The 14,818-nt window shown below is 63.2% G+C and overlaps 1 protein-coding gene across 1 annotated transcript in view; it reads left to right on the forward strand.

The window, feature by feature from the left end:
- Positions 1-3: 3 nt before the first annotated feature.
- The window catches only part of CHLRE_24g755347v5 (uncharacterized protein), a 16,002-nt gene continuing 1,187 nt past the window's right edge, over positions 4-14,818 (forward strand). The window contains exons 1-27 of the mRNA XM_043072945.1: positions 4-399; positions 743-793; positions 1,309-1,494; positions 1,775-2,845; positions 3,212-3,302; positions 3,611-3,689; positions 4,294-4,443; positions 4,934-5,035; positions 5,382-5,462; positions 5,781-5,835; positions 6,315-6,453; positions 6,777-6,885; positions 7,445-7,556; positions 7,873-7,955; positions 8,292-8,381; positions 8,955-9,064; positions 9,339-9,430; positions 9,938-10,066; positions 10,754-10,881; positions 11,242-11,280; positions 11,411-11,533; positions 12,078-12,178; positions 12,789-12,870; positions 13,088-13,190; positions 13,725-13,825; positions 14,208-14,368; positions 14,736-14,793. Of these exons, the coding sequence (XP_042914117.1) occupies positions 291-399; positions 743-793; positions 1,309-1,494; positions 1,775-2,845; positions 3,212-3,302; positions 3,611-3,689; positions 4,294-4,443; positions 4,934-5,035; positions 5,382-5,462; positions 5,781-5,835; positions 6,315-6,453; positions 6,777-6,885; positions 7,445-7,556; positions 7,873-7,955; positions 8,292-8,381; positions 8,955-9,064; positions 9,339-9,430; positions 9,938-10,066; positions 10,754-10,881; positions 11,242-11,280; positions 11,411-11,533; positions 12,078-12,178; positions 12,789-12,870; positions 13,088-13,190; positions 13,725-13,825; positions 14,208-14,368; positions 14,736-14,793 (3,735 nt within the window). The 5' untranslated portion in view covers positions 4-290. The remainder of the gene's footprint in view (positions 400-742; positions 794-1,308; positions 1,495-1,774; positions 2,846-3,211; positions 3,303-3,610; positions 3,690-4,293; positions 4,444-4,933; positions 5,036-5,381; positions 5,463-5,780; positions 5,836-6,314; positions 6,454-6,776; positions 6,886-7,444; positions 7,557-7,872; positions 7,956-8,291; positions 8,382-8,954; positions 9,065-9,338; positions 9,431-9,937; positions 10,067-10,753; positions 10,882-11,241; positions 11,281-11,410; positions 11,534-12,077; positions 12,179-12,788; positions 12,871-13,087; positions 13,191-13,724; positions 13,826-14,207; positions 14,369-14,735; positions 14,794-14,818) is intronic.

The raw sequence follows: 14,818 nt of genomic DNA on the forward strand, positions 1-14,818 counted from the left end.
TAATATGGTTGAGGTGTAGCGCGGCTTACCAATATCTAAAGCCTTCTACCAGTCTCGTGTACCTTCTGTGCATGGCAACAAGCACCGACCGCTTTCCCTAGCGAGAAAGCTTTCTGCAGAAGATTCAATCAACCAAAAGTTGGTAGGCTAGCCTAAACGCTGCCGGCTGCGGTCGCAGCAGCATCTCTCGCGCCCAAACGGCGCCAAACGACCCCGCGGAGCTGACTAGAGCAGCAACAGCAGAGGAAAGGTAGTAACGGAAGCAGCAGCGGACAGGGGCAGCCGCTATCATGGCGGATCGCCTGGACCCGCCTGCCGACTCGGAGGAGGCAGGCGGGCTGCTGGTGCGCCCGGAGCGCCCGGTCTTCAAGGCCCCGGCGCCCCGGACCTCCATGCTAGGTGCGTCGTGCAGGATGTGACGGGGAACTGTCTCGTAACGTGCTGGCGGGAGCATTGCACTGCAGCTTTGCGGGTCGCCCGTGGGCGGGATGGGCGCAACTCCGGGGAGAGGGGCCAAGTCAAACCGCCGCGCCTGGTCCCGGCTGGGCCCCGTGCCTCAAAGAGTCGAATTCCGCCTCCCCGCACACGACACGCCGCTTCCGAGCACCCTATGTCCTGCCGTACTGAGCAACGTTGTCCCGCTGCCTAGGCAACGTTGCTTCGGGCCACAAACAACAACCGCTTCCCACAACTTCCAACACGTACCTACCCACACACAACTGCCCACAACCCCAACGCACAGGCCTGGACAAGTTGGCGGCTCAGAAGCGGGCGGAGCTGGCGGAGCGCGAGAGTGAGTCACAAAGGGCGGCGGCAGAGTCAGATGTGACGGCGGCTAGGGGGGCCCGGGCGACGGCGCGGGGGTAGTGGTGGCGGCGGCGGCAGTGGTACCGGTGGTGGTGGCGGTGGCGGTGGTTGTGGCTGGCTAGGGCTTGCAGGAATGATGGGGGAGACGCGAGGGAGGGCGCGAGGCACACCTGGTGTGTGTGTGTGTGTGTGGACTGTGTAGACTGTGGATTGGGTGTGAGGGCTCCGACACAGAGGGCTTACCTGGTAGCGGGCGGGCGGGCGTGATGGCAGCAGGAGTGAGCGGCGGCCACTGCCGCTGCCGCTGCTGCTGCCGCGAAAGCTCGGGGCCCTCACCCGCATCGGCACCAGCAGGCCACCACCGCACCGTGTGTGAGGAGGCCTTGTAGCGTGCCCCTTTCCCCCTTTGCCCCTTGGACGACCGCTGACTCGCTGACGTGGTGACCCGCTGACTCGCTGACTCGCCGGCCCCACAACCTGCACCACTCAACCACCCCGCAGGCAAGCGCGTGAAGCTGTCCTACGAGGAGGACCCGGACGCCAGCAACCCACAAGCGACTGCTACTGCTACTGCTACTGCTACTGCCAGCGGGGGCGGCGGCGGCGGCGGCAGTAGCAGCACCATGCCGCCGCCTGGCGGCGAGCGGCGCTTCCGCGGCCAGCGCACAGAGACGCCGTCACACCCGGGTGGGTGTGGTGGTCTGGTGTTGCTTCTGGTTCGCTAGCCTCTGCCTTGCCTCGTCCATAGCTTCCGTTAGGCTCGAACAGCCCGTGCATTTGATTGCATGCCGACCGGCACTCTAGTTCTGCCCACCGCCGGTGATTGCCCTGCCCCGTCCTGTCCTTGCCTGTGCTTTGCTCCCGTTCCGCCACGGCCCACCCCAACTTGTCTTGCGACTGCGTCCTCGATATCTCATGGGAGATGGTCAAACCAATCGACTTCGCCTTCTCCTTCCGTCTGCCACAGGCGGCGTCAACTCGGCGGCGCTGGAGTCTCTGGCGGAGCATAAGGAGCGCCAGCGGCAGCGCGAGCGCAGCGGTCTGTACGCCTCCACCTCGGCAGGAGACCGGGGAGACAGGGGCGGAGACAGGGACGGAGACAGGGGCGGAGACAGGGGCGGCAGGGAGCGGGATGGAGGCAGGGAGCGGGATGGAGGCAGGGGAGACCGGGAGGGCGGCCGCGACAGCAGGGACAGGGACGGCAGGGACAGCCGGGACCGTGGCGGCGGCAGTAGCAACCACAACAACAGCAACAGCAACAACGTCCATAACGACGACGAGCTGCAGCGCTCGGACGCGCGCTTCCAGCAGCACCTGGAGCGATACCGCCAGGACCGAGACCGCGGCGGCGGCGGCGGCGGCGGCGGCGGTGGCGGCAGTAGCAGGGACCGGGGGCGGGACGAGCGCGGGCGCGACGGCAGTAGCAGCGGCGGCGGCGGCGGCGGCCGCGACAGCCGAGACCACCGCGACCGCGACGGCGGCGACAGGGGCCGCGATGGCGACCGGGGTCGGGGGCGGGATTACGGCGGCGGTGGCGGCGGCGGCGGCGGCGGCAGGGACCGTGATGGCCGGCCGGGCGGCGGCAGCGGCGCGCGGCGCAGCGATTGGGACAACACGACGCCGGTGCGGCGCGGCGCGGGCGGCGACGATGAGTGGGCGCTGACGCCGGTGGTGGCGTCGGGGCGGGCGGGTGCGGACCCGTCACGCCCCGGCGGCTCCTCCCGCCCAGGCGCGCCGCGCTCCTCCCACGCCAGCGGCGGCTGGGGCGCCGGTGGCGACACGCCACTGCCCGCCGCCGCCGTACCCGCCGGCGGCGCCGCCGTGCCGTCCGGCCGCAGCGGCGCGGGCGGCGGCGGCGGCGGCGGCGGGGGTGCCGGGGGTTTTGGGCGTGTGCAGTTTGACACGGCGCCCAGCCCGGCGCTCACGCCGTCGTGGAAGAGCAGTAGCTGGAACCGGCAGGGCGGCGGCGCGGGCGGCGGCGGCGGCGGCAAGGGCGGGCGGGGGCCGGTGGAGCGGTCGCCCGACCTGCGGCCCGAGGGTGAGGGAGGGGCTGTGTGTAGGGGGTGGGGTGGGGCTGTGTGTCTGTGAGGGGGGGTTCACAGGGCAGGGTAGTTGTGGGTGGGTTCGGGAGGGGACGTGGGCGCGGGCGTGCGCGTGGGTATGGGCGTGGGTACGTGAGGAGCTGCAGATGTCAGGGCTGGAAGGATGTGGCGGCCGTGCTGCCTGTGGCTCCTCACGGCGGAGCCTTGTGCGCTTTCAATAAATGACGCTTTGCTAGCTGGCTGGTTACCTTCCCCTCTTGCTCCTTGTTGTGCCACCATTTTGATACGACACCACTCACCACTACACTACACTCATACCACTCACACTGCTACACCGCGCACCCCACCCACCCCACACACAGGCGAGGAGGCCCCGCCGCCCGGCGCGGACGAGTTCGACGAGGTGTATGCGCGCGAGCGCGAGGACGAGGAGCGGCAGATGGAGCGCGACTGGTGGGTCTTGTGGAGGGACCTTGTGTGTGTGTGTGTGTGTGTGTGTGTGTGTGTGTGTGTGTGTGTGTGTGTGAGTGTGACTGTGTGACTGTGTGTGTGCGTGTGCGTGTGTGCAAGGGGTTGGGGTTGGGCGTTCCCAGCGACAAACATGAGCCCCACACGCCGCACATCCCCTGTCTTGCACTTGCTTACCCGTGCGCATGTGCGTGCACACGTGCTACACATTCCTTTACACACACATAGACACGCCCCACACGCCCCACACCCCCTGGGGCCTTCCTCGCACGCACGCCGCCGCCACGCCGCAGGTACGACCAGGAGGAGTTTGGCGGCGGCACGGACGACCACGGCACCTCGCGCTTCGTGGGAGACGAGGCGTTGTTCGAGGTGGGGGAGGGGGGAGATGCGCGGGAGGCGTGTGTGCGTGTGTGCGTGTTTGTGTGTGTGTGTGTGTGTGTGTGTGTGTGTGTGGTTATGTGCCCGAGCCCAATAGGTCCCAGTGTGTGTGTGCGTGCGTGTGGGAGAGAAGGGGTGGCGGTTATGTGCCCGAGCCCAACGAAATTGGTCCCAACAGTCAAGGCAGGGGGTGGGGAGGAGGCAGGGAGAGTGTGGGTACTGATGAAGGGCGGCATACCTGCCCCGTGTCGGGCGTGTGAGCGTTTGCGGGCGTGGGAGCGTTTGCAACCCCCCCCCTGCCTCTGTCCCCCTACTACCCCAAAATTATGACTTGCGCAACCCGACATCGCCACCCTACCCCACCTCCTCACCCTCCCCCACCCTCCATCCTCCCCCACCCACCACCCTCCACCCCTCCTCCCCCACCCCTCCTCTCCCACCCCTCCTCTCCCACCCTCCTCTCCCACCCCTCCTTCCCCACCCTCCTCCCCCACCCAAGATGGTCTGCCGTCTACCACTTCCTTAACTAATCATGAATGTAACCCCCACCCTCCCCCACCCTCCCCTCCCCCTCCCCCACCTCCCTCCCCCGCAGCGCCGCACCGCCGACCTGCAGCGCCGCGTGCGCAAGGACGGCAGCACCATGTCGCTGGCCGCCACCCGCCGAGCCAACGAGCTGGACAAGGCCATGAACGCATGGGAGGAGAACCGACTGCTCACGTCGGGTGTGGTGCGGCTCAAGGAGGTGAGACAGGGGACGCGGTGGGAGGGCGGCGGCGGCGGCGGGGGCGCGGGGCGGGTGCTTTTTATGATTAAGGAGAAGCGAAGTTGGGCGGGTTAGCCGTTTATGGGGAACGGCCTTAGTAAATGTGCGGGGGGGGGGGCGGGCGCAGGGGGCACAGAGACGCTGCGTGAGGGGTTTTGGGTTTGCGAGGATCTCAAACCCCCACCCGATTCCCCCCTCCACCCGTGCCTCCACCCCCGTCCACCCCAATCCCCCTCCACCCCCCTCCGCGCGCCCTTGCGCCTGCTGTCGACCTCGCTACACTCCTCTGTGCCATCTTGCACCACTGCAAACCCCCCGATTCCCACCCCCCACCCCTCACCCGGTTCCCCCCTCCCACCCGCCTCCACCCAAATTCTCCTCTCAACCACCCACCCCATCCACTCCCCCCCTCACGCCTTCACTTCTATACTAATCATGAGTGGAAACCCCCCCCCCCGCCCTGCCCCAGGTGTCTCTGGACTTCAACGACGAGGACGAGGCACGTGTGTTGCTGCTGGTGCACGACACCAAGCCGCCCTTCCTGGAGGGCAAGGTGGTCAACAACAAGCAGGTGGGGGGGGGGGGGGAGGGAGCGGGGCAGGGGGGCAGGGGGGCGAGAGCGGGGCGGGGGAGGGGAATGTGTGTCTGTGGATTGTGGGGATGTGTGTGGACGATGGGAATCTATATGGATGGGCGATTGGGCTCTGCAACATGGGGTGGGGGGAGAGAGTTCGCATGAATGGCTTCATCTCCTTCACCCGGCGACCCCCTACTGATGTTCCTGGCTACGCCTTCATTTGAATAAATATTCATGATTGTAACCCCCCTCCCTATCCTCCCACCTCACCCCCTGGCTACGACTTCACTTCGTAAATTAATGCATGTAACCACCTCCACCCCCTCACCCCCCCCCCCAGGCCGACATCGTGCTGCCGCTCAAGGACCCCACCTCCGACATGGCCGTCATCGCGCGCAAGGGCAGCGGGCTGGTCAAGGAGGTGAGCCGGGGGGGAGGGGGGCGGGGCATAGGCGTGTTTAGGTGTGTGTGTGTGTGTGTGTGTGTGTGTGTGTGTGTGTGTGTGTGTGTGTGTGTGTGTGTGTGTGTGTGTGTGTGTGTGTGTGTATATATGACCTGTCGGGGGCACTGGGGAGTTATGGGCCTGGTGCGATGTGAGGGCCGTCTGGGAGGAAAGGACCGCCACCCCACCCCACCCCACCCTGGGGACTGGCATTTTTATGAATGGTGATGCGCAGGGCCTTAGGAAAAGTAGATGCGCTGAGTGCTCGTGTCTGTGCCCGTGTCCTCATGCGCGCAGGTCCGCGAGAAGAAGGAGAAGAATAAGAGCCGGCAGCGCTTCTGGGAGGTCGCAGGTGGGCGGCGGGGGTGGTGGTGTGGCGGGTGGCGATGCTGGTTTTGCGAGGAACAGACGCCCCGTAGCCGCACGTGCCGTAATCTCCGGGCTATGTTGCAACCGGGTTTTCCTTCGGTGTGCTTGGTCTCACTCACTAGTTGGCATCGCTTCTTTTTCGGTGCCTCAATCCAACCAATCAACCGATTCTACTTCAACCGTTTTTACTACCCCACGTACAACGGTGCCGTTCTGGGGTGTTTGACGTCTGCTCCGGGTCCCTGTATGCGGGGTTTGACCTCTTTTCCGTGTCCGTGCAACCCCGCTCCACCCCACTCCCCGACCCTCCCTCCCGTGCCCCGCACCCCTACGCCTGATGCCTACCCTGCCACACATTTTATTACCATCTTTGCAGTCCCCACTCTCCCTCCCCCTCCTCTTTCACTACGCATCCCCCACTTCACTTCACCCCACCCCACTGCCCGCCCACTCCTCACCCAGGCTCCAAAATGGCTGAGATCACGGGCCTCACCGACGCCGAGGCGCAGGCGGCGGCGGAGGCGGAGGCGGCGCGCAAGGCCGAGGACGGCGGCGACGGCGAGGACGGCGAGGGCAGCTACAAGCAGGCCAACCAGTTCAAGTGGGTCAAGGGTCAGGGGTTTGCATTCATAATTGTTTGAGGAAGTGGTAGACGGGCTGGTACAGGATCGCGGGGTGGGAGGCGGGGTGTGGGTGGGTAGCGTGGGGGCCGCAGGCCGTCGGGGCATCGCGTGGCGTGGCGGTCGGTCTGACTGGGACGACTGCGTCGACCTGTGTGTTGCTGTACCCTATGTTTTGCTGCGTCGCATCGATCAGTGTCCGGGTCTTATGCCACACGGCCCCCATCCCCCCATTAATTATGATTGTAACCCCTCAACCCCCACCCACACGCGCACACAAACCCACACACGAACATGCACTCAGGAATCACATGAAGAAGAACGAGGCCAACTCGGACTTCAGTCGTAACAAGACGCTGGAGCAGCAGCGCCGCAGCCTGCCCGTTTACGGCGTGCGGGACGAGCTGTTGCAGGTGTGACTGCGGGGTGGGGGGGTGGGGTTGAGGGGGGGGGAGGGTTAACGTTTGAACCAATCCCGCAAGGAAACAGTCGCGCGGCAAGGAGACTGGGGGGTGCGGGGTGGGGTTGGGTGGGGTGGGGTGAGGGGGAGAGGAGAGGGGTTGTAGATGCCAGCCCAGCCGCCACATTCTGTCGGTCTGTAGCCTTCGGCCGGCGCCTACTCTCGGCCGTCGACAGCGTTTTATTGGCGGTTACGAGGAAACATGTGAACTCGCATTCTGCGCTACTGACTGTTATGCCGCCGTGTTGCCTGCAAGCAAAGCACTCCGGCGCCGGTTGCGTCTAGTTTCTTAGAGCATCGTTAATAACGTGGGGGTTGGAGGTTGCACCGTTCACAACAACGATACTCACAGGAGTGGGGTTGTAATGTAAAACCAGCCCAAACAATTATTGCGTAATCAGTCATGCATGGAACCCTCCTCCCCCTCCCCAAGATGGTCTAGCGTCTACCACTTCCTTAACTAATCATGAATGTAATCCCCCCCCTCCTCCCCCTCCTCCCGCTGCCTGCAGGTGATCCGTGAGAACCAGGTTGTGGTGGTGGTGGGCGAGACCGGCAGCGGCAAGACCACACAGATGACGCAGTACCTGCATGAGGACGGATACACCAAGTACGGCACCATCGGTGAGCGGGTGTGGGATGGCGGGCGGCGGTTGCGATTGCGGTTAGCAGCGGGGTGGTTAGCGGCGAGGCGATTGGCGGTTGGCGGCGGTTGGTCCTGGTGGGCAATGGGCATTGGTGAAATGAGGAAGTGCGGGGAGTGCCGCAGCGTTTGCCGCCTTCACGGCTTCACTGCGTCCCGGGCGCCCCCGTCACCTCGCGCGCCCCATCACCTCAACCCTCACACCTTACGTTCTCTGTCTAGGTTGCTTCGGGAGTCGCCAGGACCCTCCTTTCCCTTTCCCAGTACTTTTTACTTTCCTTTTCCTGTGTGGCACAGGCTGCACTCAGCCCCGCCGCGTGGCCGCCATGAGTGTGGCCAAGCGCGTCAGCGAGGAGATGGGCGTGGAGCTGGGGGACCAGGTGCGTGTGTGTGTGTGTGTTTGTGTGTACGTGCGTGTGTGTGTGTGTGTGTGTGCGTGTGTGTGTGTGCGTGTGTGTGTTTGTGTGTGCGTGTGTGTGTATGTGTGTGTGTACGTGTGTGTGTGTGTGTGTGGGGGGGGGGGTTACAAAAACAACAATACGAAACTCGCCCAGGGGTGTATGTGTGTGTGTGTGTGCGCGTGTGGGGTGTTACATTCATGATTAGTTAAAGGGAGTTAAAGGGAGCTACACGAAGAAAAAGCGAAGGTACGCACTGTTTCCAATTCGCTACGCACGTCTCTGTACCAATCTTTGCACCCCCCCCGCACCCCCCAGGTGGGCTACTCCATCCGCTTCGAGGACTGCACCTCCGACAAGACCATCATCAAGTACATGACCGACGGCGTGCTGCTGCGCGAGACCCTGGTGTGTGTGTGTGGGGGGGGGGGTGGCGTGGTGGAGGTGGTGCTTGTGGGGTGGTTGTGTTGGGGTTAACTCTGAACCATTCCCACCAAGGAAACAGTAGCGCTGCGAGGAGAAGCGGGGTGGGGCGTTGGTGTTGAGGGTGCTGGTGCGGGAGACGCCGATGCGTGGGGGGTGGGGGTGTGCTTGTGAGGTGGTGGTGGGGTTGGGTGGGGTTGGGTGGGGGTGGAGGGGTGCTTGTGAGGTGGTCGTGGTGATGACGGTGGCGGTGCTGGGGGTCGGCTGTTGGAGCTCGCTGTGTGGCGTGTGTCGTGCTTGTGGGGCTGTGGGGGTTCCATGTTGGGGACCTTCCAACCTCCCGACTTCCCCCAACCCGGAACTTTGGAAGCCACCCCAGCTCCCAAGTCTGCCCCGTCCACCGCACACCACCCTACACCCCGACCCACGAACCCCCCCCCCTCTTTCACGCCCTAGCCCCTCCTGTTCCCGATGTCCTAACCTTGCAACTCCTCCCCCAACTTCACTTCAAAACTTATCATGTGCTTGTTATCCCCATCTGTTACCCCTCGCCGCCAGATCAACGAGGACGTGGACAACTACAGTGTGGTGGTGATGGACGAGGCGCACGAGCGCTCCCTCAACACAGACGTACTGTTCGGCATCCTCAAGCGCGTGGTGGCGAGGAGGTGGGAGGGGGGAGGGGTGGGAGGGGGAGGGGTGGCTGGGAGGGGGAGAGGGAGAGCGAGGGGGGAGGGGTGAAGGGAGGGGGAGGGAGGGAAGGAGGGAGGGAGGGAGGGAACAAACCGTTTGTGAATGGCTTCCCCTCTTGCATTGGGTTCGGTTCAGTTTGGGCTGGTTTCTACACCCCCCCCTATTTCGCAACACTTCTCCGTACTCAACCCTTGCAACCCCCCTCCCTCCCCAACCCCCCTCCCTCCAAACCCCTGCTCTCCCCCGCAGGCGTGACTTCAAGCTGATCGTCACCTCCGCCACCCTGGACGCCCAGAAGTTCTCCGACTTTTTCGGCTCCGTGCCCATCTTCATCATCCCAGGTGCGGTTGTCAAACACACATATACCAACATATGGCACTCTCGCGCACACCACCTACCCATCCCCCAAGTATTACCGCTTGAAACTAACATTCCCGCACACGGCGCTCAGCGCACGTACACCACCTACCCCCCCCCACACACACACCTGCCCTGCCGTTGCAAATTGTTTGCCATCTTCTGGGGTCTGGGAATCAGCTGCACCCTACGGGACTTCACCAACCTGCCTCGACAATGTCCCATCGCACACCTACCCATCCCCCCCCCCCACACACACCACCCGCTGCCGTGTCCCGCTCCGCTCCTCACTTCCCGCCGATGATGATGCGACGTTTCCGTTGGGCTCGGGCACATAGCAAATCTCCCCCTTTTGTCCCCCCGCACCTCTCCTCCCCTCCCCTTTCCTTAGCTTTTCATGCACGTATTCCCTCCGTGTCATGAATGTAACCTCACCCCTCCCTCCCCTCCCTCCCCTCCCCGCCTCCTCCTCCCCACCTCCCCCGCTGCAGGCCGCACCTTCCCGGTGGACGTGCTGTGGAGCCGCACGGTGCAGGAGGACTATGTGGAGGCGGCGGTGAAGCAGGCGGTCACCATCCACCTGCGAGACCCGCCCGGGGACATCCTCATCTTCATGACGGGTACGGGGGCGAAGAGGATGGGGGCAGGGGGCAGGGGGCGGCGGGGTGGTGTGTTAAGAAACGAAACGAAAGCCCGCCCAGACGACGCCGGAGTTACTTACCAATTTACCGAGCTTCCGGTTCCGGGCTGGTGTGTGCGTGTGTGTGTGTGTGTGTGTGCGTGCGTGCGTGCGTGCGTGCGTGCGTGCGTGCGTGTGTGTGTGTGCGTGTGTGTGTGTGTGTCGGGGTGGTGGCAAGGATTGGTGCAGAGAAGCGGGGGGGGGGGCGCCGCGTGTGTGTGTGTGTGTGTGTGTGTGTGTGTGTGTGTGTGTGTGTGTGTGTGTGTGTGTGTGTGTGTGTGTGTGTGTGTGTGTGTGTGTGTGTGTGTGTGTGTGTGTGTGTGTGTGTGTATGTGTGGGTGCATGTTTGCAATGGGTTTTGCGTCGGGATACTTTCTGCCGCTCCCTCACCTTCTTTGGCTGCCGACCCACCTGCGCGTGACCACCTCTTTGCGCCCCGCGCCCCCCCCCCCCGCTGCGAACTGCCGCCGTCATCTTGCTGGCCATGCCTGGAACTTGGAACCCACCCACCCCCGCTCCCCCCACACACACACCCATCCCCCCTGCTGCGCCACAACTCAACTTCTGAACTGATTACCGGTATGCATGTAAGCCCCCGCTCTCAAACCGGTCACACGCACGCACACAGGCCAGGAGGAGATTGAGGCCACCTGCTTCAGCCTGGCGGAGCGGCTGGAGCACATGCGCAGCGGCGGTAGCGAGATCCCCGAGCTCCTCATCCTGCCCATCTACTCGCAGCTTCCGTCGGACCTGCAGGTGAAGGGGGTTACATTCATGATTAATTAAGAAGTGAAGTCGTAGGCAGGTGCAGGGGGGGGGCCGTGGGGTGGATTTGGGTTTGGGAGAGGCGAGGGAAAGGGTTGTAGATGCCAGCCCAAACCAGACCGAACCCAATGCAAAGAGCGAGGGGGGACGGGTGGAGCGTAGCGCGTCTGTGTGGTGTTGGTGTTGATAAAGCCCGAATGGAACCGAACCGAACGCAAAAGAGCGAGGAAAGCGTGACCTACGCATAAGCAGCGGAGTTGCACTCGACCTGTGAACCCGTATCGCCTGCTAGCCCCGCCACCCTCACGCCCACCCGCACTCCCACCCGCACGCCCACCCGCACGCCCACAGGCCAAGATCTTCGACAAGGCGGAGGAGGGCGTACGCAAGGTGGGGCTGAGGCTGGAGTGCGGGGGCATGTGTTGCCTTGCACTGCGTACCTGTGACTTAGTCACCCCGCTCTCCCCTTTCTCCCCTCCCCCCCCCCACACCTCACCTCCCAAATTCGTGTCCTCACCAGGTCATCGTGTCCACCAACATCGCGGAGACGTCGCTCACCGTGGACGGCATCCTGTACGTCATTGACACCGGCTACGTCAAGATGAAGGTGTACAACCCCAAGATGGGCATGGACGCGCTGCAGGTGGGGTTTGGGTATGGTTTGGTTTGGGTATGGTTTGAATTGGTTTGGGTATGGTTTAAGGGGTTTCTTTATCCCAATCCATATCCCAAAGAAAGTCAAACCCAGAGGGCGGGTAGAAACTAAGACCCAGAGGGCGGGAGCCGTTTTGGGCATGGACGCGCTACCGGTGGGGTTTGGGTTTTCATTTTTGGGGGGAGGGAAGGAGCCGTTCATGGGGAGAACGGAGTGATTGATTCAGAGGGTTGAAGAGGGGTGTCGCTCACCGTTCCCAGTCTAAACCAGAGACAAGGAGACGCATGACAGGACAGGGGGGAGGGGAAGGGACCAAAGGGAGAGGGGACGGTTTGGAGCATTCCCCGTAATGGAGTGGGAGCCGTAAGGCGGAGAATTTTTGTGTTACGTGTGTGTGTGTGTAAAACGACATATCGGCTTGTCAAATGGCGGCAGCGTCCTCGTGAACCACTTCTTTCTTACCGGGAATGGCGAAACGGCAAAACCCCATTCTCCGCTGCCCTCCCTCGCTCCACCCACGCCCTCTCCGCAGGTATTCCCCATCAGCCAGGCGGCGGCGGGGCAGCGCAGCGGTCGCGCGGGCCGCACCGGCCCCGGCACCTGCTACCGCCTGTACACCGAGAGCGCGTTCAGGTGGGTGGGTGGGTGGGGTGGGGTGGCTTACATTCATGATTATGTGAGGGTTACACGCATGACATATGTGTGTGTGGGTGGGTGGGTGGTGGTGGTGGTGGTGGTGGTGGTGGTGGTGGTGTGTGTGTGTGTGTGTATGGGGGGGGGGGGGGTTAAGTAAATACCCGCCAACAATATACTGTGTGTGTGTGTGTGTGTGTGTGTGTGTGTGTGTGTGTGTGTGTGTGTGTGTGTGTGTGTGTGTGTGTGTGTGTGTGTGTGTGTGTGTGTGTGTGTGTGTGTGTGTGTGTGTGTGTGTGTGTGTGTGTGTGTGTGTGTGTGTCACGAGCCCCCCTACCTGCCCCCTGGTTATCAGTACGGAGTCTGTGCAGCACTCGCCTATTCATCATCGCCTCCGCCTAGCCTAGCACGCCCTTGGGAGCCCTTACCCACACACATTTCCCACCCCACTCTCACTCCCACACACATTCCCACTCCCACTCCCACTCCCACTCCCACTCCCTGGCTACGACTTCACTTCGTAAACTTAATGCATGTAATCCCTCATTCCCCCACTCCCACTCCCACTCCCCCACTCCCCCACCCCCCCCACTCCCCCACTCCCGTGCAGGCACGAGATGCTAACCATGAACGTGCCCGAGATCCAGCGCACCAACCTGGCCAATGTGGTGCTGCTGCTCAAGAGCCTCAAGGTGGGCGGTTGGGGGGGTGGAGGACAAGGCGTGGGGTGCGGGGGGGGGGAGGAGGGGTAGAGGAGGGAGAGGAGAGCGAGGTGAGAGAGGAGGGACAGGAGGGAGGGGATTTCTCCCTCCCCGCCGGCACTTCCATGTTGATTACAAGCCGTTCGCATGAATGGCTAACGCCCACATCTGAACACACAAACACAACACACAACATACACGCCCACAGGTGAACGACCTGTTGGAGTTTGGGTTCATGGACCCGCCGCCGCGTGACAACATCGTCAACTCCATGTACAACCTGTGGACACTGGGGGCGCTGGACAACACAGGTGGGTGGGTATGTGGGTGGGTGGGTGGGTGGGCCCAACGAAAATGTGGCTGGAGTCGGTGTGTGTGGTGGGGGGGGTGCACGCATTAAGTTTACGAAGTGAAGTCGTAGTCGTGTGTGGGGGGGGGGAGGTTGTCAGTACCAGCCCGAACTAAACCAAACAAAGCTAGCGGAGCACAGGGGAGGGCTTGGTATGGCTGGGGATTTGGCTGGGGCCTTGGCTGGGGGCTTGCGTGTCGGCGCAGTGGGGGTGGGGCTGGGGGCGGGTGCGGTCACAGGGCAAGGAATCCTAGCGGCCGGGGCTTTGGGGCAGACGGTGTGAGTTGCTTATCTCTCCAAACATCTCAAACACATGCGCAATACACAAACAACCACACCCTCACCGGTCTAAAACAAACCGTTTGCATGAATGGCTACGGTATCCTCCTCCCTCCCCACCTCGCGCGTACTTCGCTACACTTCTCTACTCTGTACCAATCTTTGCAACTCTCCCGCCCTCCCCTCCCCTCCCCTCCCCTCGCTCCCCACCTCCCAGGCGGGCTGACGCACCTTGGCCGCCAGATGGTGGAGTTCCCGCTGGACCCGCCGTTGGCCAAGATGCTGCTCATGGGCGCACAGCTGGGATGCAGCAACGAGGTGGGGGATTGCAAGGATTGGTACGGAGAAGTGTAGCGAAGTAGACAGCAGCTGTGGTGTTGCGCGTACCGGGGAGGGATTACGGGGGGGGGGGGAGATGGGGGGGGGCGGCGGGGTTAAGATGGGCTGGGGTTAGGGTTGCAAATGCAAGCGCAAACTAAGCCAAACTAGCAGAGGGGGAAGTTGGGGTTGGGGGATTGTAATAAACGATGTGTGCTTGCCAGGCGCGTTGAAAATGCACGATGGAGTGAGCACACGAACACTGTGCGCGAGATGCGAAGTGTTTTTACATGTTGTATGTGTGCGTGTGCTATGGGTTGGAGGTGGTGTGGGCACACCATTTGACCTTTGCCCGCTTTCCCCCTCCTGATCTCCCCCTCAGGTGCTAACTGTGGTGTCCATGCTGTCCGTGCCGCCCGTGTTCTTCCGCCCGCCCGACCGAGCCGAGGAGTCCGACGCCGCACGCGAGAAGTTCTTCGTGCCGGAGTCCGACCACCTCACACTGCTGCACGTGTACAACCAGTGGAAGAACAACGGGTACAGGTGAGGGGAGGGGAGCGGAGGGGAGGGGAGGGGAGGGGAGCAGAGCGGAGGGGGGATTGTAGATGCCAGCTCAGATTATAGACCATACCGAGCCAAACTAGCGGAGCACAGGCAGAGGCGACAGAGAAGAGCCGAGGGGGGAAGGGGAGGAGGAAGGGGTGGGGGCGGGTGGCGGTGGTGGGAGGCGGGGGTGGGAGGTCGGGGTGGGAGGCGGGGGTGAGAGGCGGGAATGGGAGGCAGGGATGGGAGGTAGGGTGACGGGTGTGCCAATCAACGTGCCTGTCTGCCCCGCCCGATCTGCCGATATTTCGCCCTCACACGCACCTCCTCACACACACACACACACGGCCGCTCGCTCCCCTCTCAGGGGCGACTGGTGTGACCGGCACTACCTGCAGTCCAAGGGCCTGCGCAAGGCCAAGGAGGTGGGAGGGGGCTTGGCCGGGTGGG

This window comes from Chlamydomonas reinhardtii, assembly GCF_000002595.2.
Source record: "Chlamydomonas reinhardtii strain CC-503 cw92 mt+ unplaced genomic scaffold scaffold_24, whole genome shotgun sequence".
Lineage (NCBI taxonomy): Eukaryota > Viridiplantae > Chlorophyta > Chlorophyceae > Chlamydomonadales > Chlamydomonadaceae > Chlamydomonas > Chlamydomonas reinhardtii.